This window comes from Myotis daubentonii, chromosome 3 (genome assembly GCF_963259705.1).
Source record: "Myotis daubentonii chromosome 3, mMyoDau2.1, whole genome shotgun sequence".
Lineage (NCBI taxonomy): Eukaryota > Metazoa > Chordata > Mammalia > Chiroptera > Vespertilionidae > Myotis > Myotis daubentonii.
The window spans coordinates 214,508,817-214,536,531 of NC_081842.1; the positions used below are offsets into that span (position 1 = coordinate 214,508,817).

The following is a 27,715-nucleotide window of genomic DNA, read 5'->3' on the forward strand; positions in this document are numbered from 1 at the left end:
CTCACAAATGTAAAGCAGTCTACAGAGCACAGACGGCATCCGGGGGGACAGCTGGGTAGGCAGAGGCAAGGGGCGGCTTACTTGAACTGACAGAAGATATCTGCATACTCTGGGAGGATCCCACTGGCCTGCAACACTGTCACACGGAACGTGAAGGCACTGCCCAGTTTCAGGTGGTTGCCAATCTCTTCAGAAAACCCTTCCATGACCATCTTCCCATCCAGCAAAGTGCTTGACTTCAGATCTAAAGAGGGTCAAACGAACACACACCTGGTTCAAACAATGCACAGATCACCCTTCAGTGAGGAGAGAGCAGGGCATTCTTTCCATTCCTGGTGAATGAAAGTGACCATCTCATCGGTCAATGCAATGGTCAATATGTTTCCCTCTTTGAAAATGTCCCCCATCACAGTACACTGTGTCTACGCACCCAAGTCATTCATTCGATTGATTTCTTCTGGAGGACTGATGACCTCAGAACTCTGACCCTGTCCTTCCACAATCCTCAGCTCTTCCAAGGACAGACCAGAACGAGTCATTGCAACAGAAGGAAAGTCACTCTGAAATCAAGGCAGGGGGAGGTAGATGAAGTAGCATAGTAATACATCCCCCCCCGTTTCCTTTCTTTTGTTTATTTGCCTAATGACTAGTAGTGACTGTAATAATATATGGATTAAGAGCTGCCTTACAAAAGGCAAAATAAATATTGGGCCTTTACCCTTACTGTTGTAATCCTTAGACATGTCCCATATACTATTAAACACCCTGTGGTTACCTATACTTTTTAGTTGTAGGTAAAAGAATTGTTGTCCCCCAGTGCTGAACATCCTTTTTATAAACCTGAGTACTTCTCCTTCCATTAGATTTTTCCTCTTCCTGTAAGGTTTCTCACCTGATTAAAGTATTCGTTATCAAAAGATATTTTAGCTGTTCCTGACTGTCGAATTCCAGAGCCATAATCAGGAGCTTCTTCATCCGCTGGGGGGGGGGGGGGGGGGGAGAGAGAGAGAGAGAGAGAAGCAAAGATCAAATGAGACTACATATGAGGCAGAGGGGGTACGACTCTTACTGGATTATAAAATAAATAATGAACTAGTGGAGCCTTAGGTTCCGAGAACTTTGATATAAGAGGAGAACCGAAGGACAAGTCCTTTTGTTTAGGAAAGAGAAAATGAGACCTAAGCAATAAAATCACAAGGGCTGCTTCCAACTCTACTCAGGTAACCTTACCAACTCCCTTAGCCCAAATGAGCAAAGAATCAGCTTTGTTCTTGATATTGTTCAGATGCCGTATCTAAAATACTGATTTCTTCACTTGGCAAGGTTATATTCAATAATACTCAATAAATATTTCAAAATACTAGACTGTACTTATGAAGACTTCCCTAAACTCAACAATGGTGAATATGTAACAGATTTCCAAGGGTAAAGGTGAAAGGTCACAGCATAGCATTTAGAAATTACAACAGAAAAATTACAATAAATGGCCACATTCGTCCTCAGAATAGAGGCTGGATCATGGAGAAGCCTAAGTGACCGGCTGACTAGCCCACCACCAGGGGGCACATGCTCAACATAGAAGCTGTTGAGCTGTGGTGATTTGGCAGCTGTGGTTTTGGGTGATGCACCCGGAACCAGAGAGGAGGGAGCCCGATTCTGGGGTGCATCACCTGAGATCCGCCCTCTCACTCCGTGACCCCTTGGGGGGTGTTGGAGCCAGTTTCAGTCTGATCCCCACAGGCCAGGCCAAGGGACTCCACTGGTGCACGAATCCATGCACGGGGCCTCTAGTTACAAAATAGCTAAGGGACAGAAAGGCCTAGAAGTACCCTGAGAGAAAATTAGACAAAAAAAAGTACTGAAAGTCCTTAGTTACTTCTGAGGCAGTTAATACACTTTATTTAAAACGCAAGTGACTTTTATAAAGTTAACCCAAGAGTTGTGTTTCACGTTAAAGGAAATCCCTTTATCCCATTATTCCAAAATAACAGTAGTCCAGACTAAACAGAATCTATTTTTGATACTTAGTAACAACAGTTAGAAAGGAAGCAATAAAGGCTTTCTCCAAGACAGACAAAAGCACTGCAGTCTATACGTGCAGCTGCAGCGTGACCCTGCAGAACTGGCCTGCTCTGTCTCCAAGCAGAGTTCACAGCTCTGTTTCAGAAGAGGGTCACCTACCTGCAATGGCCTGGACAGCCACACGCAGAAATCCCCGCACTTCACCCTTCTCACTGACAATGGCCACCCTGTGGATCAGGGGCACGGGATACAGCAGATTGCTCAGGTATACAAATGCCCTAGAGACAGAAAAGGGGGGACACAGCTGAGCATCCCACCGACAGAGAAGCTGGCTGTCAGATTTATCGGAAATACCTTTGTGAAACTGAGTTGGCTTTTAGGCTCTGTCTGAAGGTTACCTCTCTCTCTGCTCTGTATTCTCAGACTACCTCAAATTCTTTCTTAGCACAGATAATATATAAACCAATGCAAATGCTTGGTAACAGCTGACAGAGACCAATTTACACCAAATGAATCACGCCCTATAAAAATTACTACTGTAGGTAGAAGAGTAACAATTGGAAGCAGACTTTCAAGATACTGGCGTATAAATAGTGCTAAGGGTGGGGAAAGGGAGCCCATTAAAGAGCTTACCCTTTTCATGTAAGAAATTATAAAGAGGTTTGTTTTGTTTTTCCCAATAGATAAAACAGAAATCAGGAGACGAAAAAGGCAGAAGAATGTGACTGAAATATAGTTAATAGGTCTAAAATAAATTTCAAGTCACAGTGTTGTGGGTCTTTATTTTACTCTAAGAAATGACTATTGTCTTCAGGCAGGGTTACAACACATATGGGTGGAAAAGCTCTGTAGCCAGAAGTTTTTGGGTAGCCAGTTTATAGGAAACTCTGGATGGGAATCAAGATAAATGCCCAGGGAGAGGGCAGCTACAGGTTGCTTTTTCACTCCTAGGTCCAAAACCTAATTCAGAAATGCACATACAAAGGTAAGTTACAGACCTAACATTTTCTACTTCAAAAAAACTGGCAAAGTCTGATCACATTTGTATTCTTTTTCCTTCTTTCATCATTTTGGGACTATTGATTTTATTTTTAAGTAATAAAAACTGGTGACCACAAAACTTGAGAGTGTTTATTCCCATTAGTGAATGGAAAATAGCATTTAGTTCCTACTGTTACTCCTGCCTTCCCACTTGGTACATGCTGATCTTTGAACACAAGACAAGACAAACAGTAAACATTTGCATCAATAAATCAAACATAACTAATGTGACACATATGTCTGCTTGCTTCTATTTATGCTCTGAAAAATCTACTTTAAGACAAAGAGAAAAGGAAGATGAGTGGATTTGTGGGATTTCAACTCAAAGTAATGAAAACAATTCTGAAAATAGAAAAATACACCACAGAAAAACAAATGTTAAAACTTTAAGAGCATAAATGAAATATGAATGAAAAGTATAACAAAATAACAGCAAGTGAACATTAAATCAGATCAAATGATGTCTACTTCCCTTTCAGTCTGCTCCAAAGGTGGGGGAGGGCAATGCTAAGAAACAGAGGGTTAAAGCTTTGTTGCACAAAAAATTAAAAACTGAAAAGTCTTTTTAAAAAATTACAAACAAGACTCTCAAACATCAACTACTGTGACATAATTTAAAGACTAAGAATTTGGCATAAGGTACCATATGGATAATTTCCCTCCCAAAGTTGGTATACAAACAAGATGACACTCATGTCTTAATGGCGTTCCAGCCAGACGTGCCCACTTTCAAAGCCTTGGCCATAAAGAGCCATCACACATGTTCATCTCCTGCCTAGAGTCCTCTCTGAGCTCCACTACCCACCTCATGCCTTTAATTCCACATCTTTTTTTTTCTTTTTTCTTTTTAATTCCACATCTTAAGGTCTTATCCCAAATACCGATCTCTCATGATAGGTCCCCCCAATGTTATATGATCTCAGTAACACATGATTCCAGCATTGCTTAGGATTTACATTTCTTTCTGTATGTGATTATTTAATTTGTCTGTCTCATCCACCAGACTGTAAACCCATTAGGATAGGAACCATGTCTGGTCTTGCTAGCCACTGGTGGGTGATCAAACATCTAAATATATAAGTAAATGGGAAAAGGAATTGTCCTCTGTCTTTAAGTACAGGTAGAAGATTTTCCAGAAAAATGGTTTCCACCAGAGATAGAGAAGCAAAGCCATCCAACTTTATATCAAGTTGATTTTTCCAAGCCTTACTCACAATGAACACTGACTACATAGAACATGTTTAGATTCTTAACTCTACTTAACTTGTATGGTTATCTTTTTATACTTAAAAATAGCTACTCAAAAACAGAAACTCCTGTGTTTAATTTTAAAAAAGCTTACCACTTGAAGGCACAGCATATCATGTTCACACATGCATATTACATAAAGTACGGTTTGAGTACACATTAAACACAAGACTCTCCTTTCTTCCTATGGCAAAGGCTATCCCAAATTTGGAAGAATGGAAGTATTGTTATAGATGTCTCCTTTTAGAGAAGAGAAATCTTTAATTCTATGTGAGTGGCAGTCAGTATCAATGCTGTATAAAAACTTAATGGATATTTTGAACTGGTATTTAATAATTACTCCATATTCTTGAGAGTCCTTATACTCTGACCTAGCAGACTGAAGGAGAACAGGGATGAAAGAGGAAAAGATATAAAAGATATATTAGCAGTAAGTTCTGTGAAGTTATATCAAAAAGGGAAACAAATTTTGTCAACATAAAGATAAGAAAAATCAACATGATTATGGTTCTGGTTACAGAAAGAATGTCAATTCAGATAATGAGATCACAGAATAACCATCCTTTGCTCCCTTTTAACCCAGAAAAGTAGCTTAAATATTTTACATGTCATCCCAAATTATGATGGATGGTTCATAATATCCAAGCATGCCATAAAAGAATAGCTAAAGGGACAAGCTCTTTTTATTTTCATATAAAAATTTACTGGAGGCAGCCAAAGAACAAAATTTACAAATGGAATTTTCACAAGAAACTGGAAATTTTTACAAGTGAATTGTGTTTGCAATTACATGCCAATAGAGAAACCGAATCCTGTGGGTCACAGAACAGGAAAGAAGTTACTCCCCATGCATGCACAATGACCATTCTATAACTAGGGGATGTTGCACTATTATAAATTGTTTGCAGATGAGCAATGCAGGCAAGAGAGAAAATAAAGAACTATCTTTCACTTTACTGACTGCTGTGATTTCACTTCCTCCTCTAACTTCTTTCTTGCAGGCCAAAGTTAGTTTTAGAACCTGGGAACCCATACAAATGGAAAGGTCAATTCCTAAGCCATAGCTCCATAAAGATTCCATTTGAAAATCCAAGTAGAGTTCATTGCTTTCTATCTTCACGTAAATCTGATATGACTAAACTTGGTTCTGTCCAAACTTCTGACCCTCTTAGTGCAGGATGGATACACGTAGCCATAAAGTAAAGAGAGCATCATGGTCCCGTTATTTGTATACAGAATGACCTTTCTCAATTGTAATATAAATGGGCTTCTCTGAAATTCTTAGCATCTATTCCTGGCAATACACCAGTAGAAAACAAGATTCATGGCTACATAATCCTTTATTCCTGGATAAACTAAGTGAATGTCTCCTCACTACTGTTAACCCCTGAGGCTAATATTACTACCAATAGCCATAATTCAGACTTTCATTTCTATCAGAAAGCTTTCATTTTCCCTCTTTCCATAACAGGGATTATCTTCTACGTTATTTATTTAGCTCTCACCAACTAACCAACACCACACTATGAACTAAATGTTAGGACCTTATGTTTTTACTGGGTCAGGAGACTCACTACACTTTAATTTGTAGATAACTGGTGCTTATCCATTTAACACTGACATAATTCCCTTATTCTGAAAGGGTTTAACAATAGTGGTTCTAATCAACCATTAAAGTTAAATTAATACCTTAAAACCTGGGCATGCTTTTTGATTGATACAGTGCGTGCTGCTCTGTTGAATTTGTGATTAAAATTACTTCAGCGTGAAGACTGGATGAAGACAAAGACCCCAGTATTAGGAACAAGGGCAGGGGGCTCTGCATCACTGACAGATGGAGCCAGAGACAATGCCTCAGTTTGGTGAACGAAACTTAACACAAAGCAGTTTCATGTACTGGTGAACAAGTATCCATTGTTGATGGTGCCAATCGATAATTTTATGAGATTCATCATTACAAAGCCTATAGGTAAAAGTTTAGCAGAAGCCAAAGATTTATAGATAGGCTCAGTGAAACTGGCCAAAGAAAGGCATCTATTTTAGATGAAAAGGAAACTTCGTGTTCTTGATTCTTTTTTGGACTCACAGACAAAGCAAAAAGTAAAACCTAATACTACTCCCGTTTCATTTTTGTCCTCTTGATTCCTGCTGATGCCACAAATCATTTAGCCTAGCTTTGGGCTTTCTCTGCTCTCTTTCTCAAGCTGTCACCTATGCTTCCTTACTCGCACTCCTACAATAGGGAAAATTTGGCAAAATACCATTCTTCAACCCGGTAACCTCTGACTCCTCGCTTTAATCATGTTCTCCTCCGGGGCGTCCTCCTTCACAGTATTACTGGGCAACTGAAGACAAGGGGTCCTCCAGGTAGAGCAGGGGTGGGACTCTTTCTCCTGCCAGGGCCATTCGGGTATTTATAACATCCTCCGAGGGCCATACACAATCATCAGCTTAAAACTGAGCCTGCTATATATGGTCAAACATTTAATTAACTCACCCCTAATGCCTTGGCAGGGCCAGATCAAATGATTTCTTGGGCCTTATATGCCTGCTGCACCAAGTAGACCCAGTACCTTACAAACACTAGCCAGATCAGCATGTCATGAATTGAACTGGCTAAGGCAAGGTCATCCAAAATTGCACAAGGAGCCTGTTTAGAGCAAGAGCTGGTCCCTTTTGGCCTTTCTCACAGTAACCTCACCAACCTTCCCACTAAAATGAACCATGGGGATCGGTCGTAAAATGGGTCATGCCCGTCACTGAAGAGATCTGATCCCTCCTCCGTCCCTGCGTCAGAGCCGGTGTCATCCACGAATGCCTCATCATCAAAATCCTCCATCTCATCTTGCTGCTCGTCAGCCAGCTCAGTGATGTCGGAATCAGCCGTGGAAAAAGTGGGGGAGGGTGTGCGGTCGGCAAGGCGCTCATTCACACAGCCATGGAAAATGGGGGAGCTAGACACCAGGTAAGACGCGGATTGACACAGCCAAAGAGAGGAATAGTTGGTTAAACAGGAAGCCACAGGTGCCAACAGCACAGAACCCACTGAGGAATCAACACAATAAAAGCAAGTGGAAAAGCAAAAGGATAAAATAAGCAAAAATCATCTGGTTCAGGTGAAAGGGAACAAGGACTGATCCTTAGAATAAGAAAGCAAAGGAAACACATGAGTAGAATATCCCAGGTAAATAATGTGCTCTGGAACGTTTTTATTCTCCATTTGCACAAAAGATCAACAGCCAGGCCTCAAAGGAGCCACTCAGTATTAGGCGAAATAATATGGTCTAAATTTTTATTCCAATTCCCATGTCATCTGGGAGCAGAAAACAAAATGGATGAACTGGTATATAGCAAAGCAAGGATGTGCCTTGCATGGGTAAATGTTTGGCCAATTTGTCTCTTTAAAAACAGTCCACTACCAGAGTGGAGTGGAAAAGACTTTATCTTTTTCAAAATACTAGGACTGCAGCTCTTCCTTTTCACCCAAGTCCTTTAAAACTGTCAGAAAGGTTTTGCAATAGAAAACAATTTAAATTCTGAAATCATTAAGTTCAAAACTTATATTTCTCTGCTTTTTAAATTCTAAACCTCTAAGAACTTGACTCAATATGGACTCACAGGGCACTATTTGTTTTCATTAAATGTTAAAAGTATGTATATGATAAAAAGGCTCACGGGGACTACCAAGATGTGCAACTAATTCACCCTTGGCAAAGACATAAGTGAGATGAATTGCTTTTTTAAAAAAGTGAGGACATTTCAGATCATGCAGAGGGTGCAGTATGTTAAGTTGTCAGTCACATTACAATATCAAACTGTGGGATACAGATACAGGTTGTCTTTTTCCTTTAAATCTATCTTGTTCAACTATAAGCCATTTTGTGAATGAGTTGAGAGTCTGGGAAGGCTGTCAATTACTTGGTTTGAAAGTCTGAGACTTAAACAAATATACATGTTGAGGAAAAAAAACCTGAAAGGAAATATACCAAATGACACATATACAGAGTGGCTGTGTAAGAGTGGATCAATTCTAAGTGGGGCTGTTTTATACTGTTTTGCTTTTAACTTACTGTCAAACATGCTGAAGTTTTATCCAATTAAAATAAAACCATTCATTACTTAAAAGGAAGACATCAAGTAAAATCATCACATACCTTCCTACAAGTTTGAACCAATGGAACCGATCATAAAATGGATCACTGCCCGTCATAGTGGTTTCGCTTTCGTCTTGGCCACTGGAGGCCATCTCACCTGCCCTGTCATACATCTCTCGCATCAAGTCCAGCCTCTGCCTATGTAGTAAACACAAAGTGCACTGGGTTAATATCACAAGATGGCATGAAATAGTTTCACTTTGAAAGTATGTTCCATGCAAAAAATTTTTAAAACCCTCCCACTATTTAATGATATTAAACAAAATGAAAGACCAAAAGTACAGAAACCAAAACAGTAACCAAAGTGTCTGAGTCTAGAGATAAGCCACCAAAAATCAAGAATGGCTACCTAACCTCCACCGAGTCACAGGAGAAATGTCTTTCAATGCTGTGTGACATCTCAAATACACTGAAGTGGTGAAAAATACCTCATCATACTAAATGCATAGGAAGCTACATTATAACTTTCCTGTTTATTACATTACTGGTCATCCTGAGTTCCAGGTCAGAGAAGATGAATACTTACTAGATCCAAGACATACATAGGTGCCATAAAATTGGAACACTTAAAATATAAGAGGGCTTGTGGAGTATGAATTTAAATCCCATCTACAAATGACAAAGGTGTTTGCTGAGTGGGATTCATTCACTTAGGAGAAAACGGATGGAGAGTAATATCCCTGGCCAGCGACAGCATTTAGAGGCACAAAAAAGGAAGCAATAGCAACACCTCAGAAAGGAGAGTCTGAAGGAGCCCACTTGAGCCCGTTACTATTTCCTAAATAAAACAACTGGCTTTATGAATAACGTTTTCATACTTGAGTTTCTCCAATGACCAATAATGTGTTGCTCCATTCTTCAGATCCTGGACTTCTACTGCCACCACTGTACGAGGGAAAGGCCTGTCTTCATGAGTCTTTTCCATATCAGTGGGAAGTAATTCCGGAGGTAAAGGGGAGTACAATGTGTCAGTCAGCAGCACAAATTGAAACTGCACCTAAATGAAAACAAAAAACAGCCTTTGTTTTTAGCATGTAAGCGTCATTGATGAGGTGATATAATCATGCCCAATGGAAAAGAAGTCAAACACATGTTGCCGGCCGGTGTGGCTCAGTGTTGAGCATTGACCCATGAGCCAGTGGGCCATGGTTAGATTTCTGCTCAGGGCACATGCCCAGGTTTCAGACTTGATTCCTAGGAGGGGGTGTGCCGGAAGCAGCTGATAGATGATTCTCTCTCATCATTGATGTTTCTCTCTCTCTCCCCCTCTCTCTGAAATCAATTTAAAAAACACACACATGTAAATAAAAAAAATGAACATATAGTATATACTAAACAAACAGCTGTGATTAACTGGAAAAAACACACACAAACAAAAAACTGGCCACTTATAAACTCATCATAGAGAATAATTCTAATGTCAAATTATGCTATTTTAAGATTCCTTTTCTCTCCTGGCAGCGTTTTTGCACAAACTAAATTTGCAATACATAATTTGGTTGACTTTTGTAGAACTTATACAAAAGACCCAAGAATGCATCTCTATCTGGTCTCTCATTTATGGGTAGGTCCAGAGGAACATGTCACAGTTTTCCATGTTAAATTCAGAGGATTACAACTACGACTCTTACAAGTGTTCACCACACGGCTAGTGCTTTCCATGCACCATGTCATTCATCCTCACTCCTATCTTATTTTCACCAATAAATCTTTAATTAAATGCTAGCGTACAGCAGTAAGGAAAGCAAGACATAGCCCCTGCCTTCCTTTAGTCTACTTGAAGGAAGGAGTAACTAGTAAATAATTACAAAATGAGATGGGTGGCTGAGATTATGAATGAAGACTCCTTATCCCCTTTCTTTCAAACTAGAATACAGACTCAGAACACGATATGAATTTGCCCAGAGCCAGGTAGTCTGTGCTCTTACCTACTACACAATATTGCCCACCATCCGCCCCCACCCCCCGGTAATCTTAGCAGTCAGGACACTGCTAAACAGTGGGTCATCCACTTTCCCATCCCTCACAAATCCCTGGGTGGCAGGCATTGTTGCCAAGCCCATTGTGTAGGGAATGGAGGACAGGGCTGTTAGTGTCCTCACAACCAGGAGAGCTGGGACTGGAACCTGGTTGTCTGGGTGCAGAGCACATGCGCTTGTCCATTCCACAAAACCGCCTCTGAGGTCCTAGAATAGGAGGGGGCACATGGGACTTAGGTGCAGACTTAATTGTAAAAACTAAAAGAAAACTGAAAATGTCAGAAACCCAAGAGAAGCATATTTCTACTCACATGCTTCTCTAGCTCTTGTCAGGAATACAGTCTCCTTATTTATAAAATACCATAAGCTAGAAAATGTGTTGTTTTTAAAGTTTCATGTAATAATATAATTAGTACCTATTATGTTCCGGGCACACATATTAAATAAAGTCATATATAAATCTGTTTCAAAGCCAAAAGCAACTGAGTTCACCCGGAGAAAGGCTATTTCAAGATGAGCACCATGAACCGCATATCAGGCTCAGCGTTGCCTCCCGATGGTGCGTGTTCTCACTCCCTCCGTACCTTCTTCTTTAATTCCACACTGATGGCATTGGCCTCCTTCAGGTAAACAGCATTGCCCCAGAGTAAGTCCCTTAAAGAAGTAAACTGGTGAGACTTCCACTTCCGGAAGGCCCACTGGGCCAGCTCGAATTCATGTTGTGTCCAAGGAACTGAAAGAGCAAATGCAGTATATTTGTTGTGACCTCATAATCATGTAGAAACTATATCCTCTTCTACTCATCACTTTTATCAAGTATGGTATTTTCCAGTCTTTCTCCAGCCAGCTGCTCTTGTTTTCTTACTTTTTGTAAAGCTTACTAGATTCTGTTGATTATGACAACAGTATATCCATTTCAGAAAACTTCTAAAAATCCTACTGTTTATTTTAAAACAATACATCAAAGAAATAGATTTCTCCTTTTTTTTTTTTTTTTAAAAAAAAAAGAGTATCTCTAATGTGTGGATTATAATATAGAAAAACCCCTAGGATATTGTACAATGCCATATACATCTATTGTTCTTTCTGGTACAGGGGGAAAGGCCTTATATTTTACCTAGATATTTAAAAATAAAGAATTTAGCACATAAATTAAGAATTGCTTCAAAGTTCTTTTGGAACCTCATATTACTGAGAGGCTGGGTAGAGAAGTGAAATGTGACCAATGTTTATACTGTAATATAAGGCTAGTAAATTCTGGAAGAATTAAGAGAGGTACATTTAGTGTACATTGATATGTTCCTAAGTCCTCAACGGAAAATCCCTGACATAAATCATAAACCAGGAAATAGAACAGAACATATTAACAAAGATTAAGCTCTGTGTTTATCTGCAATATACATGAACTTCATAAGTACAGTAATACTGGACAGTACAAGTACATTGCCCCAGAGGTTTATATGAAGACTACTCAGAAATCTTGTGTTCTGAGGCTCACAATCCCACTCCCATCTCATAGACTACAGCCTGGATTCTCAGCATTGAGCATCTTTAAAAAATCATCTTCAAATTGGCAGTGAAATGTCAATAAATGGTAGGGTCAACTATGGTCAAATCCAGCTCTGATCACAGGTAAAGGACTAATTTGATAATATAGATCCAAAAGATATACACAGGAAAGTGTCAGTCTCTAGATTTCACCTTCTTCTTCCTCTTCTTCCTCTTCAGTTGTTTCTGCAGCCAGGGATCGAGTCTCAACCTGCTTCTGCAAGGCCTGCAATTTACTCTCATAGTCCTGAAGAAAGAGAAAGGAGACAACATGTAGGAGAGAGGAGATAAGTGGGAAGGAAAAGGGAAGGAATACTGGGAAAGTAGAGATAGCAAAAGAAAAAAAAGTGAGAGAGAGAAGATAGAGGCAGAAAACAATGATAAAAAGACAGACATACAGATAAATACTTAGAAGGAAAAACCCACAAAGCACACAAGATAGTTTGTAATGGGTAAATGTTACAAAGAAAAAAATTAACTGCAATCTCTCTTCCCTCAGACTCCAGAGTTCTGTCTTTTATAAAAATCCTCACCGAGGGTATGTTTTTATTGATTTTAAGAGAGAGAGAGAGAGAGAGAGAGAGAGAGAGAGAGAGAGAGAGAGAGAGAGAAACATCAATGTGAGAGAAAAACATTGATTGGCTGCCTCTCATTCTTGCACCAACTGGGGAATTGACCCACACCTTTCAGTGTACAGGAAGATGCTACAACCAACCGAGCCACCCAGCCAGGGTTCAAGAGTTCTTTATTTGGGTTTGTGGTAGAGAAAGGAGGGATTTTGAAGGGGGAAAATGCATGTGTCCCTTAAATGTTAAAAAACATTTAAGTAGTACCTTTACATATCAAGCAATTCTAGAAAAAAAACAATGCTGAAAAAGATTAAATTCACCAGTACCAGCAACAATTCCAATTATCTAGCTGTTTAGATGAGAAAAAATTAGCGTCTGAACTCCCTTCCCTGTAGATAAAATATTACTGACTTTGCAGCTGGAGGGTGAGTTTAGCCTTCAGGGAACCAAAAGATCACAGTGCTATTAGGATTAAAATAATCTATTGATTGCATTTAGTTAGTCAATAAAGGTGCTTTATTTTTAAATATACTATTACTAGAAACCCAGTGCACAAAATTCGTGCATGTGGAAGGTGTGTGTCCCTCAGCCCAGCCTGCACCCTCTCCAATCCAAGACTACTGGATCCCAACCGCTTGCCTGCCTGCCTGCCGGCCTGATCACCCCCTAACCACTCCCCTGCCAGCCTGATCGATGCCTAACTGCTCTCCTGCTGGCCTGATTGCCTCCAACTGCCCTCCCCTGCTGGCCTGATCACCCACAACTGCCCTCCCCTGCCGGCCATCTTTGACCACATGGGGGCAGCCATCTTGTGTGTTGGAGTGATGGTCAATTTGCATATTATCTCTTTATTATATAGGATAATACAAAATGTATTGTTATAATACAAATCAGATTTGTCCTTTGTTTCTCCATCTATTCCATGCATTTCAATAAGAGTATCACCCCGAAGTAAGCAAAAAATTGTTCTTGAGGGATAAAAAAAATGTACTCTTCTTATATACACAAATAGACATACCATATGTAAACAGATAGACCACATATCTGAGGTATCAAAATTACATGGTGGGTAGAGACTGGGAGAAAATGCTTGTAGTATTTATTAGTGGAAAAACGCTGGCATTTAAAAAATAAAACAAGTAAGGTTAAGAAAAGAGACCTCGGCATAGTAAAATACCAAACCATAGCATGAGCACAGCATTTTAAAATGTACTGTCCAGATCTCCTGCTTCTTGGGAGGGACCTTAGTAGAGGCTGTCATGGGACAGAGGGTTCAGTCTATATCCTGTTTCAAACTGAGCTCTCCAAGTCACATACCAAATACTCCAGAGCTTTCCAAGTATACCAAATACTCCACTGAAAGCCTGGCTAGCAAACTCCATCACAAAAGGAGCTCCCAATGGCAATGCTAGGGAGGGTGCAAATATTCTCAAGGCTCTAGTCAATTATCATGCAGTCTCACAAAGGAAGCTTTCTCTCTCTAGTGGAGCTGGCAGTGAGCAAAAGCCAGCTTTGTTAGATATCTAAACACACCAAAAAAAACATTAAACTAGCAGGTAAAGGGCTTAGGTTCTGCCCCTGGCACCTGCATACTAGTCTGATAATTCTGGGAAAGTTAAATCCTCTCCAAACCTCACTTTTGTCATCTTTAATATGAAGATTTTAATATCTGACCTGCCTACCACACAGGACTGAGGATTTTTTAATTTTTTATTTCCTCCATTATCTTATTGTCGTAAATAAAATACATAAAATTTACCATCTTAACCATTTTTTTTGTTTGTTAATCCTCACCTGAGGATATTTTCTCCACTGATTTTAGAGTAGAAAGGAGGAAGGGAGGGGTAGAGAGAGAAATATCGATGTGAGAGAGACACATTAATTGGTTTCCACCCTGACCGTATAGGGAGCAAACCCGCAACCAAGGTACATGCCCTTGACCGGGAATCAAACTTGAGACCCTCTGGTGCACGGGCCAATGCTCTAACCACTTAGCCACACCTGCCAGGAGCATCTTAACCATCTTTAAGTATACAGTTCAGTGATATGAAAGACACTAATACTATGAAGTACTATGAAGATGGTACTATTGTTACCCTCATGTTAAAGAAGAAAAAGACTTAAAGAAATTAAGTACCTTTCCAAAGATCAGAGTTAGCAAACAGTGGAAATGGGACGCTCTTTTAACCACCATCTATCCATCCAGTCAGCAAGAGAATACCTTTTCATCCCTTCTATGTGTCAGATGCTAGGAATACAGTGGTGAGGGAGAGACAGGAAACAGTAAACAGACACAGTATGCTGTTATTTCAGCACACTGAAGTACTATGAAGAAAGGTAGGTGTGAGGGGTTAATATGGAGAAGAGAGGAATGGGAGAAGACTTTCAGATTAGGTGGCCAGGGAAGGTCTCTGTGTAGGGATAACATTTAATCAGAGACCTAAGCCAGCATGCTGAGATCTTGAGGGGTGGGTGTAATTCCAATTAAAGTAGAACTAACTGTAAGGACAATGGTCCTGAGATGGAAAGCAGACTGCTGTGTGTGGAGTGGGAGAGCGGGAGGGTCGAGATGCAGCTGAGAGGTGGTCAGATGGGGACTGGGGTATGGACAGCTGTGGTGAGGACTACGGATTTTATTCTAAGGGAAGCCTTTGAGTGGCTCAGGGCTGTGGTCTCATATATGTTTTAGAAACACCACTCTCCATGGAGAACGGCCTGGGGGCTTGGAAGCAAGGAGGAGTCGTGCGGCTCTCAGTGATGTTGAGGAAGATGGCGGTGGCCTGGTCCAGGGTTTCAGCAGTGAAGTGGTAAAGAGAGAATGGAGCTGGGATATGGTCTATAGGCAGAGGCAATGCGACCTCCTGATGATGTGCTCATGGGTGAGGTAAGAGAGGAGAAACTGAGGATGACTCGTGCATTTTTGGCCTGAGCTAGTTGCTCCGGTTTAGACAGTTTAAATGTGAGATGCCAGTTAGCTGTATGGATGTCAGGTCATAGCTGTGCCTGTGTCTACAGGTCAGGGCAGAGGTCTAGGCTGGGGAGGACATTTGGGAGTCAGCAGAGGGAAGCAAGGCAGTGGTCTGCAGACTGCCTGCCTGAGATGGTACCTGAATCCCCACTCAGTAGTAGGTGACTGTGGGAAAGTATAAGATGGGATGCCAATATCTACTTGAGAGAGAGGACACTCGGAGGATTCAATGACCTAATGCACATAAAAAGGTTTACTGGCTCAATACCCACGAGTTACTATCTTCACCCTCACCGATGAGAACATGGAAGGAAAAGCCCCAGAAATGAAGAGAATGGGCAGATACAGAAATAGCCAATGTAAGGCCACAGAAAGCATGAAGGAGCAGCCAGAGGGGTCAGAGGAAAATGAGAAGCCAAGTGAACAAAGTGTCCCAAGAAGTGATGAGGACTGACAACACCCCCCGGAGTTGTCACTGTGAGTATCTTTGGACCCTGATGAGAGTGGTAAGGTGGGAACAAAAGTCTGACTACAGTGAGTTCAAGCAAGAATGGGGAGAGGACACAAAAACCATGGGAGGTGGACAAGCGGAAATTCAGTAAGAAGACTCTCAAGGAGAATTCCTATGGAAAGAAACAGAAACGGAGTGACAGCTCCTAGGAAACTGGTGAAATGAAATCATGCCTTTATGTGACAGGAATAATTCAGAAGGAGAGAAACTGATGTTGTAAAGGAGAAGGTAAAGGTACTGCAAGTCCTTGAGAAGGTGACAGATGGTATGTAGGAACAAGGGCAGGGCCAAGATAGGAGCAAGGCCAAGTATGGGGATGGATGCATGGGGGACTAGAAGTGGGAAGAAAAGGAAGTTTTCTTCTGATTACTTCTTTTTCTCAGTGAAATGAAACAAAAAGTGATCAGCTGAGAGCCAGGAAAGGCCACCTTGCATTCCCTGAAGCGCCTGGTTGTAAACTTTCAGAGCACCCTGTATTTTACCCCGTCATTTGGCACAAATGTACTGTGTATCTCTTGGTGTGACTGTCTAATGGCGGTCTCCTCCACAATTCTGTGAATTTCACAAGGTCAGAGACCTGTCACTTACCACTAAATCACCTGTGTCTGGCATACAGCTGTCTCCTAGCTCAGATACACTGTCATATATTGATCTTCTAGTGAATAGTTCTCAAAAGTGATCATGTTCTAGATTAGGGGTAGGCAAACTATGGCCAGGACCAAACCCAGCCCACTGCCTGTTTTTGTAGACAGTTTTATCGGAACACAGTCCATGTCCATTCTTTTGCATGTTGTCGATGGCTGCTTTTCTGCATAGTTGCAAAAAAAAGGGCCCACAAAACCTAAACCTTTTACCATCTGGCCCTTCAAAAGCTTGGGAACTCCTGTTCTAGACTAAGATTCCCAAAGGTGAGTGCTGATCCAGCAGAATCCATGTCACCTGGGAACTAACAGAAATGCAAATGATCAGGCCCCGTGGCACACCTCCCAAACCAGAAACTTTGGGGTGGGCCCGGCAACTGTCTACTTTACTTTCCAACCATGATCCAAGCAACAGCCTTCCTCACTTCGTGGGTTGTGATACACAGGGTTTACCCGACCGCAAGCGGATTTGTTGACTCTTCCTAAAAATAATCTATCGGAGCCTCTCCTTTCTCCCTGCCTTTACTGGGAAAGCGCAGTTTCTCACCTGGGAAGTTCACACTGCAACTTCCCAACTGGAGCAATGGGCTCTAAACGTGCCTCCTTCCAACAATTCTCCAACCCAAACTTTGGCTATTTCTAAATGAATCTAACAATGCAATCTCGCTGTATGCAACCATTTGGTAGCTTCCCAACACACTTAAGGTACGATCCCAACTCCTGGTTGTGAGCGTGCGGACTGAGTGGTGAACCTTTTCAGATAAAATATGTCTAAAAGCTTACAGAGTAAGTGGGAAAGGAAGATGCATGCTGAAAAGAGAAAGCAGAATGCCCCAAAGGAGCTTAGCAGACTTTAAAGTATTCTTTTTTGTTTTTAAGTCTTCTTAAAGTAGATACCAATGTTTGTTTTTTAAGATTTTTTTAATTGATTTTTTTTTTAAAAGAGAGGAAGGAGGAGGGTGAGAGAGAGAAACAAACATTGATGTGAGAGCTATACATCGATCGGCTGCCTTTCGCTCACCTGCTACTACAGGTAAAGCCTGCAACTTGGGCTTGTGCCCTGACCAGGAACCGAACCAACCCCCTCTTGGTGCAGGACATGATGCACAACCAACTGAGCCATGCCAGCCAGGGCGATACTGATGTTTCCATGAAAGATGTTTAAGAGATAGCAACTGTGGTAGTCCCCAAACATTTTTTAAGAGAAAACCTAGTGTGTGGTGAAAGATGAAAAAGATGACATAAAAATGGAGACTGATATTAAGAATAGAAAGAGTTTTCTAGGCCAGCATGGACAATACCCCATATAGACGAACCAGAGGCAAAGAAAAACATTGAAGAGAGGAAGGAAAGGGGGGAAAGCAAAGCAGAAGCAGTGAAGGCAGTTAAGGATTTGGCCTGGTACACTTTTAAAAACTTGAAAATGCCACCTGGGACAGATCTTTGATTAGAATGTATACACTGATTTCAGCTTCCAGCAAATGAAAATTTTGTTTCCACGTTTTAACTGGGCCTTTTTCTTCAATTCAAACCCAATATAACTCCTCAAATTTCTTTTGTAAACTGAATAAACTATTTTCTTTCATGAATAAAAGCTATATATTTTAATTGGATGCGGTCTGATAGGCAGGGGTTATCAGACATCAAAATTCTATCAAGTATTAGTGTGGTTGTTTTTGGTATTAAAAATAAATATGGGGGGGGGTTGGGGGTTAATGGGGGGGATGAGGACACATTTGTAATACCTTAACTAATAAATAAATAAATAAATAAATATTATACTAACTCAGATTTAAAGACATTGTTATTTTAAAATATAATATCAGTGGATCTTATAAGCAGTGCTTGTTTGGAGTTTTGATTTTGTATAATTCATAATAAAAGGTATTTTGTTTTTTAAAAACCCCAACCAACTCTTTAGCATGCCAGGATCCAGCCCTGTCCACCCAACTGCCCTCATCTCTCACTGTAACTCCCCAGCACAGCTGGAATTCTCAGCACCCCAAGTTACTCCCAGTTCCCTGACACGCTTCCTCGCCCCTTCCCCCTGCCATTCTTCCCTTGGATAAATTCCCAGTTGTACTTTGGCGCTCAGCTCTTGGCTCAGGGCTTACTCCTTCAAACACCGTTTCCCACCCTCCCCATTCTCACTCTGTGCACACAACTATCACTGTGCATGTCACACTGCATTGGAATCATCTGTGTCTCCCTAGCAGTGGTCGATCTTGGCAACTTTCCCGCCAGTTTCTCCAATAGCAGAAAAATACAAAGTACCTGAAGGAAAAGATTATGCGGCCTGCAGCAAATCAATCCAAGCATAGCATTCTCTCAAGTTCCTCATTAAAAACATCTCATGATACAATGTAGGATTGTGTTTTTCAATATAAAAATGTCATGTCTAAATTTTCAATAAGACTGATGGTCCACTCCAGAAAAATCTATTCTGTCCTGTTTCACCTCTAGCAAAGCACCAACATTCTGGGTGGAGTATTGGTTAAAGGAAAAAAAGAAGAGCTAAACAGTTACTCAACAGCTTTTTAGAAATGTAGTTTCTGTCCATATGAAAGGAAGTATACTTGTTCATTTTTAAAAATTTCAAATCAAGATTAATAAAAAAAACCTGAATATAGTTTAAGGTAAACTGAAAGAAATCTGAAAGTGATACTTGCTGTCTCCTCACTCATCTTATACTAGTAAAGTTTTAAAATAAAATGTAGCATAAAGTAGAGGTTAAAGTTCCCATTTAAGATAGAATTTTAATAAATAGAAAAGGTAACAAAAGCAAAAGCTTAAGCTAATCAAGTTCATGTACAAATTTGAGAAGAAGAAAAAAAGACTTGGGTTGCCACCACCTTCAAAAGCAAAAGCAATAAATAAAAGTCAAGATCAGGCCTATTAGCATCACCCTGTCTCACTTTTCCCTCCTCCCTCATCAGTGAGAAATCACACTTTTAAAAGATTTCAGCTTTTATTGAATGAGGACTTTATTTTTTTTTTAACATTACAAACTCTCCTTTTCTAATTAGGTAGATCATACACTCAAAGACAGTCTTCAACAATTAAAAAAAAATTAAAGGAGAAATCCATTGTTCATGAACAAGAAGATTTTACAGTAATAATGGCAGGAAATGAATACATTTCACAACCTAGTGGTTCAAACTAAGTATCTAGAGCAGATTATAAAATCTGAAAGATGACATGAACTGGACAATTATGAAAACTCCTCATAGTGCAGAACCGGGCTCTGACAGTACAGAACAAATGCTTACTTTGCATTGCGCCTCAGAAGGTATTTTCATTAGGCTCACCAGGACATGGCAGCTCCCCCTCCTCCCAGTCTTTTGTACAAATCATTAAGGCAAGTCTACAAAGGACCAGAAGGCACAGGGGAACAGCAGCTGACTGGAGGAAATGTATGTAACTTCCTGTAGTCTAATATCTAGTAGCCTATGATGCAGGCATTGGTGTGGCAAACTCTGTGTTTTGTTTTATTTTGTGGTGTGTTTTTTTTTCAGCATCAACCTGCACCCAAAGCACAGGAGGTCATTTCAAGTCACTTCAGTGGAATAAACAATACTTCATTGCATTTCTAGTAAAAGAAGTAATTCACAGCACTACGAAGAATTAGAAGCAAATATAAAGGAAAAGCCCTCTAGTTTAGACTTATAAGCAGAATGTCTTTGACTCTCTAAGGAATACCATTTTGGCTTGTGAAATTATACCAATTAATTAGGTCTCTGCTACATTTCCATTATTGGCAGATCATTGTATAATTTCAATAGCAAAATGCTTTTTTTTCCCACTTCACTATGATAATAGCTAGGAATACTTCAATAATATAATAACGGTTTAATGATGACCATTTCTCCTTGATCTTGTTGTATTTAAGCTTACAGAGAGAGACTGTCAAATTAAAAAACAAACGGCAATACAGGCTATACCGAAAGCTCCCAAAAGCACGGCACTAGTTACTTACTTAGTAAAAAGAGTCAATGAAATAATTTTAAAGACAAAAATTATTTTCTAAGACAACATGTGCTCTCAAATGTATGAATTCAGGGACATATGTGGTAGCCAGTCGAACCTTGGTTCATTTCTTCCTGGTCATCTGAAATTAAGGGCTCCTTTTGATATCTAAACATCTCAGCAAGATGAGGGCACCTGTGAGCATTTGACCAGCAGATGAAGCACAAACACAAACCTAGTTCTTTAGAACACCAGTTTGGGTAAATAGTGCTTATCACAACCCACATCTGCAAATGAAAATATTATGTTACTTTTCATGCTACCGGGTCACTTGGTCACCAGTAGAAACACACTCCCATGGTTTAGTGGGAAAGGGAGGCACTGGCCCATACTGAGATGAAAAGGCCACCATAAAAATGAACATATATGGACCTGTCCTTACGTTATCTCAAGTTAGGGAAATACAAACCCACTTTAGCTCTAGAGGTGAAAGGTGAGTAATTATTACTAATTATTTTACTTTATTACTAATTAATTTATTTTAGAAAATAATTTTTTTGCAAGAAATGACTAGTTAACGAATCTATGTCTAAGGAGAATGAAGGACAAAACTGGGGTTGAAGTGATTGATCTGAAGTACCCTACTGAGTTCATTTAAACCACGTGATACAGAAGATCATCATCTCAATTAGTCAACCATTACAAACATCATTCGCCCCTGCCTAATCTTCCATGAAACCTCAACTGAAGACTAGTACTCTTCTAGCTACAAAAGCAAAAATATCTTCCCAAAGTTAACTGGAAGCAACCTTTTGTGCATTAAGAAAGCATTTTCTTAGAAGCAAAGAAAAAAAATACTATGATTAAAAATAATATGTTCTAATAAAGCATAGTGCCCACACACAAAGGAAAAAAAACTATATAATCACAATCTTTAAGGCTTCCTTGCCTTGAATGTTAATTACTATCTTGGCTGCAATTCTGACACCATCTGGAAGACAAGTGTTTGATAGAAGACTTAGTGTGACTTGGGAATCTTCAACAACATGAAGTCAGGCAACTGCAGACATCGTTGGCTCTTCACACTGCCTCTTAAGAAAGTTTCTGACAAGTTCAAGAGATGTAGAAAACTATTCTCTTCTTCCCATTAAAATCCATCGTTTTTGGTGGATTCTCCAGTGAGGCAAACTTAGACAACACAGTGAATGAGGTATTGATACAATAAATGTTCAAAAGGACTTCTCTTTGCTTGCTTGAGTGTCTGTGAGCATTACTACTGATAATCAAAGAATAGTTCATTATACATTATCTCCTTTATTCTAAACCCAACCAAAGTTAGCCTATTTCATTATTTTATCATCTACTGAAAATACGCAGCACACAGCCATAAGCTGTATGTAGTCTTCTCCCCGTGTCCCACCTCTTTCCTCTCCCCACCAAATAATCTCCCTATAAACATATATATACTGCTCAGAGTATACAAGTATTTTGCTGGTATTTCTGTTGGCATGATTTTGGTGAATAGTTCAGTGTGTGTGAGAGAGAAATAATATGTTCGATTTCAAAATGCACAAACAGAAATCCAGAAATGGTGCCAATTTAAAGATTCGGTATTTTGACAAATTTCATGTATATACTGATACAGTCAACAGAAAAAAAACACCCTACTGAATCAGTTCTATGGAACATGTAGAAGAATTAGATGTCCAAGGTCTGTGAAGATGCAAAGCTATATACTATAAAATATGTCTGGAGACATTTAGTTTTGGCTTGTGAAAAGTCCAATTATATTTTTTAAAAGGAACACATATGGATGAGAAATCCAAAGTTGTGTCCACATAGTTGCATGTTATTATTTTTAAACTAATGTCCTAGCATTTATGGGGAAATAATAAACATTTAATTCTACATATCAAATCCTCCAATTGAAGACTAGGACTCTTCTAGCTACAAAAGCAAAAAAGTTGAATGTTTGCATAAACCAAGAGGCAGGTCTTTCTGGTTATCAGATCAATTCATAGGCATTATAAAAACATAATAAACTTACACCAAAAGAACACCAGTTTATGTAAGTATATTATCTAGGCACCAAAAAAAGAGGAAAGTCTCAGGAACAAAAGGGAGGTCTCAGTGTTTTGTCCAAAATTCCAGAAACTGCCCATATGGTATACAAACAAAAGGGAGGTCTTGAAACATTTACCAGTGTTTTATGTTTTGACAATATTAAAATCAGTTATTATCTGTAGGAACACAACATTCAAATAATAATGTAAATTGTAGGAACTCGAGGCCAAGGCTAGAACCAATTCAAATCGAGCTACCATCGCCTGTTTCCTCCACCAGGATTTCAAGTTTGTCCAGTAATTTATACTGCGGTTTCTCGACCAGCTTTGAGATTGGGTGCTGAGAACTGTCGCCTCATCCGTGGAGGTGTGACAAACTGGCTACAGTGGTTGGGTTTGTCAGTCTGCCTCTGATAAGAATTGGCTGCACTGCCCTCTAACTGACCTCCAGTGTTATAATTACAGTAAGAATGACGGTGTTGATGCATATGGCGCTTCGCCTGGAAAGTCTGCAGATCAGCAGTGGGGTGACCAGTGGGGTGACCAGTGTGGGAGTTTAACGATTCTGAGGAGGCAGATGGCTGGCAGCGCGTGCTTTTCGGTTGGCCATTATTGAGAGAATTGCTTCTCCAGCGTAACTGAGGTGGCTGTTGTTGACTATTAATATGCTGCTTGCTAACTTGGATGTGATCTTGACTTCGCATGCCCTGAGAGCCCCATGGTAACTGGGGATCCTTAGAAGCTGCTCTACCACCCTTTTCTTGGCTCTCATCCTTGTTTCCTTTCCTTCCATCTTCATCTTTCGGAATTCTAAGCTCTATAACCTCATCTTCTGTTATGATGATATGTGTCCCAGGACTCCAAGAGTTTCTGTGTTTAGGGTTGCTCTTAAAGGGGAACCGAGGCTTCCGATTCTCAGGAGGGATGAACCTATGAGGTACATTCTGCCGACGAAGCTGCTTTGTTATCTCCTGCTGTTGCAGGTTCTTAAACCGGATCTGCTCTTGTCTCATCCAACGCAGGCGTCCACGTCTGAAAGCTGGATCCCCGTTCATCAGCTGGGAAACACGTTCTTCTTTCCCAAGTTCTCCACTGTCTCCTTTACCTACATCATTTTCAGAGTTGCTACTGACACCAGCACCAACAGGTTCCTTTGCTTTGTGGTTTCCGTGGATTTTCTGTTCCTGAGATCCAATCAGTGGCAAGACTTTTTCCATTTTGAGCATTTTATTTCTTAAGATTTTTATCTCCTCATCTTTCATGTTATTTTGCTTTTTGACTTCCTGCAAAATGTCTTCCAGCTTATCTATATGAACCTTGAGATCATCGACATCAGTTCCGCCTTTACCACTGGCCATCATGTCTTCGATCTTCTCGTCGCCCACACCAACAGTGTCCCAGACATCCCTGGCCACTGCCCGCCAGGAGTCCCGCTCATTGGGATCCTTCTTCCCATACATGGCACAAAGCTCTTTCATCTTAACAATGGCCAAGGCCTCAATCTCCTGCCGACTGTGCCTAAAATCGTTGAGAGCAACCTCATAGCAAATCTCTTTTACAGCCTGAATCTTAAGATCTGAGATGGTGACCCATTTGGAATCTTTACTCAGGCGCCTTCTTTGGGGTATCTGATACATTTTAATAGGTTCTCGTTTCTTCCCACTGCTAGGGAGGCCACATTTTTTAACAATGGTTTGTAACTTGCTGGGAGGTAGCTTTTCTCTCAGAGAAGTAATCAGTTTCCAGCTCTCTTCACAGGACCTCTTGTCAGAATCATCCCCGCTATCAGAATCCGCGTCCTTTGGAAAACAAAATCAAAAAATGGCCCCAAAATAACCAAAATTAAAATGTAAAAAATGAAAATCAAATTGAAGAAAAAGCAAGCAAAAAAGCCTTAACCAAACATAAAAACAAAACAAGCCCCTATAAAACAAAAACAAAAACCTGAAATGATGTGCAAGTCTATTAAGACATATGCATATGTAGATTATTACTAATATAAAGATTAGTTTGTTTGTTTAGTAACACTAATCCAAATTTTCACTTTCTGGCATAAGTGATGAAATATGCAAACAAATTTTTTAGGGAGACGGACACCATGAGTGAGACACTCACTCTAAGGTCATATGAAGTTATTAAGAAAATGGTATAAAATAACATCTCCACCATCTCAAGAATATGAAGTAAAACCTACACCCCATTCACGCTAACACTCAAGCAGCCACTTCCCCACATTTGCCTTGGTTATTGCTGTTGCTTCTTCCAGAAACTCTTTCCCCATGAGTGAGCACAGATGCCATACAAGATGTGACAAGCAGGCAGATTAACAAAGGTTAGTAAAGGCTGTAGGATGCCACGTTCTGTTTAGCTTTACTAAAAAGAGCAGCCCTAGAAAAAAGTTAAAAGACGAGAAAGTAGAAAAAGAAGCAAACAGGGATGATGTTAAAAATGCTAAGAATCTCTATTAACAGACCATGTGAGTTCTCATCAACCAAATTGTTTTTCTAGAAGACAAGAGGGTTTTGAAACTAGTCTTTTCCGTGAGCATATGTTGGATTTGCTATTTTCTTGTGTCATGTCAAATTGATCCATTTCACTTATACAATTAGAGGTGTTATCCAGAAAGCAAGAAAGCATAAGAGGGTCCTTACAGTGGGTCTATTTTGTTTTTCACATTTGAATCAATAAATACCTCACCTCCAAAATTTTAAGAAACAAATTTCTAGAACATAAATTAAATCAGGCAAATATACTTTGATTAACATCTTAAGATTCTCCAAGTAATTTTTTTTTTCTTGGGGGTGGTGGTCTCCAAGTAGTATTTTAATAAATACAACTTAGAAATGTTTTCTGTGAAAACCCATGGCATTTCTAGCTATTTGAGAAATATCACTTTAAGTGGCAATTCTTCCACTTTATGTGAAATGGATCCACTTTAAAATGTTTTCTCTAACTTTCTTTCTGGCTACCTTTGCACCACTACTTCTTTTTCAAAACATTTTACTTAGATCTAAAACTGCAGCCTGATTTGGGATAATAACTGCTTAGACAATAACAATTATTCTTAACAAACACAAGCAAATCTTGATAACATGGATCTAAATGAAAGCAAGGTTGGATTTACAATCCCCTATGATTAACAGGATTAAGAAAGAATTTCTATCCAGGAAATAAAAGTTCCTGAGAAAAGACACTACTCATTGAATAGTTCAGCTAGCCGAGTCAATGAAAGTATTTTTACTTGCTAGTCTCCTTTACCTGGCGATAACTACCAAAATTATCTCCAGGAAAGGTTTTTAAAATAAAAACTGATAAATAGTATTTTGCTTGCAATACCAAAATTTCCATGTATGGTTACTTTCTAGGGACAAAAAGTAACCTTTAACAATGACAATAATTTGGTCCCTGAATTTGGAGTTGTTTCAACTGATTTATATTGGTCTATAAGTGGATACTAAACCAACATCTAACCCCTACCTACTTGAAAATTTGGCAACAAAAAGCAGATAAAGTTAAATTTATAGATTCTAGACTATTTATTTTTCATTTTTAGTTTAAAAAAACAGAATGGTTAATCTTAAGTGACAAAGATGATATTAACATTAGAGAAAAAAGTATGTCTGACTCATTAAAAGGTTTTCCTGAAAATATGTAGAAACTGAGTTTTACAAAACAAACTCTGATTCTTCCCACGTAATTGACAACTATCACTTTTTTCCTGACTCCTTTTCTTTTTAAAATTGCTTAAGGATTAAGTGAATACTACCTAATTTAGGAAATAAGTCACTGCTTTAATAACCTATTGAGAGATAAAACTCCAAAATAAAACATAAGTTAGAGTCTACATATCCAAAAGAACTCATATTAAATCAAGTGGCTATAATTTCCTTTCTTTTTAAAATATGGTCATACTGACTTTGTAGACTATGTTTGCCATATGGCTCAAATATACCCCCTCACATACTGACCACGATACTATTAAGTCTGTATGCAAAACTTATATGCCAAGATGTAAATTCTATCTCATGTCAGAAAAAAAAAGATATTTAGATTCATTTATTAGAGAGTTGGAAAAACTACGCAGGTTTGGCCAATTCGCATGTCACTAAAAGATCCTTCTGTTTTCCTTAAATACCAAATGCAAAGTAGGCCTCCTGAAAAGACTCTGAAAGAAGCTTATACAAATAGAAGAGAGAAGATACCCAAAACGCATGTGTAGAAAAGCAAGCATGAAAAGGACCAGGTGTACAACAGGGCACTAACTACAAGAGAATATAACAGTGTGACGCACCATATGGGGAACTATGGTAACAGAAAACTCTGTTTTTTAATGCTGTTGTTATGCAAAAATGATTACATATAACAAATATGTAAAGATATTTACTGAAAAATAAGTCTTTTATATCCTCTCAATGTTTATTCATAGGGCACATTCAAAATGTATCTGTTGGTTGACCAATATAGGAAAGATAAAAATACATTTCCCATTTAGTACTGTTACTACTAGGTACTCTTCAGGCTAAAGCATTAGAAATCAATTCCTCTTGAAGACAGACATTTAAATGGAATACAGAGTTGGACTTGTGGGAGGAAAGCAGCCTCCTTGCTTGGAGGACCTGCTCTTGAAATCCTAGCTTGCTTTGAGATACACAGATCAAATGGCAACCAGAACCTGACTACTTGCAGAGTAAGTATGCCCCTGGAAACTAAACATGCCTTAGAGACATTTACTTCATCTATGTGAATGCACCACTGCTTCAGAGCACAGAATGATCACCAGTTCTTGGTTACGGAGAATACCAGCCATCATTCTTTCCCACCCAGCTACTCATCAGTTGGTCCCAGAACAAGCAGAATGGGCATCCCCAGGGAGCTGGTTACAAGTGCAGAATCTCAGGTCGCACCCAGACCTGCTGAATCAGCATCTGCTTTTTAATAAGACTCCTAGGTAGCTGATAAGTACTGCTTTACTGAACAGAAGAGTGAAGTAAGTCAGAAGACCCAA

The 27,715-nt window shown here is 39.6% G+C and overlaps 1 protein-coding gene and 2 long non-coding RNA genes across 13 annotated transcripts in view; 1 reads left to right on the plus strand and 2 right to left on the minus strand.

Moving 5' to 3' along the window:
* LOC132231709 (uncharacterized) overlaps positions 1-27,715 on the plus strand; it is a 319,045-nt gene that overhangs the window by 41,320 nt on the left and 250,010 nt on the right. The gene's annotated exons all lie outside the window — the stretch shown is intronic.
* KIF1B (kinesin family member 1B) overlaps positions 1-27,715 on the minus strand; it is a 137,585-nt gene that overhangs the window by 36,582 nt on the left and 73,288 nt on the right. For 7 of the 11 annotated variants that reach the window (XM_059691303.1, XM_059691305.1, XM_059691300.1 and 4 more), the window contains 9 exons: positions 12,146-12,239; positions 11,029-11,177; positions 9,284-9,462; positions 8,466-8,603; positions 7,017-7,265; positions 2,182-2,300; positions 893-978; positions 431-560; positions 82-244 (listed from right to left, as the gene is read on the minus strand). In XM_059691303.1, coding sequence (XP_059547286.1) covers positions 82-244; positions 431-560; positions 893-978; positions 2,182-2,300; positions 7,017-7,265; positions 8,466-8,603; positions 9,284-9,462; positions 11,029-11,177; positions 12,146-12,239 — 1,307 coding nt within the window. Of the gene's footprint in view, positions 1-81; positions 245-430; positions 561-892; positions 979-2,181; positions 2,301-7,016; positions 7,266-8,465; positions 8,604-9,283; positions 9,463-11,028; positions 11,178-12,145; positions 12,240-19,640; positions 24,510-27,715 lie in introns of those variants that run through there. The other 4 variants (XM_059691308.1, XM_059691309.1, XM_059691310.1 and 1 more) reach the window with 2 other exon arrangements.
* LOC132231708 (uncharacterized) lies at positions 3,299-5,445 on the minus strand. Its single transcript, XR_009452120.1, has 2 exons — positions 3,921-5,445; positions 3,299-3,850 (listed from the first exon to the last, which is right to left on the minus strand). It is a non-coding gene; the product is annotated as an uncharacterized LOC132231708 (long non-coding RNA).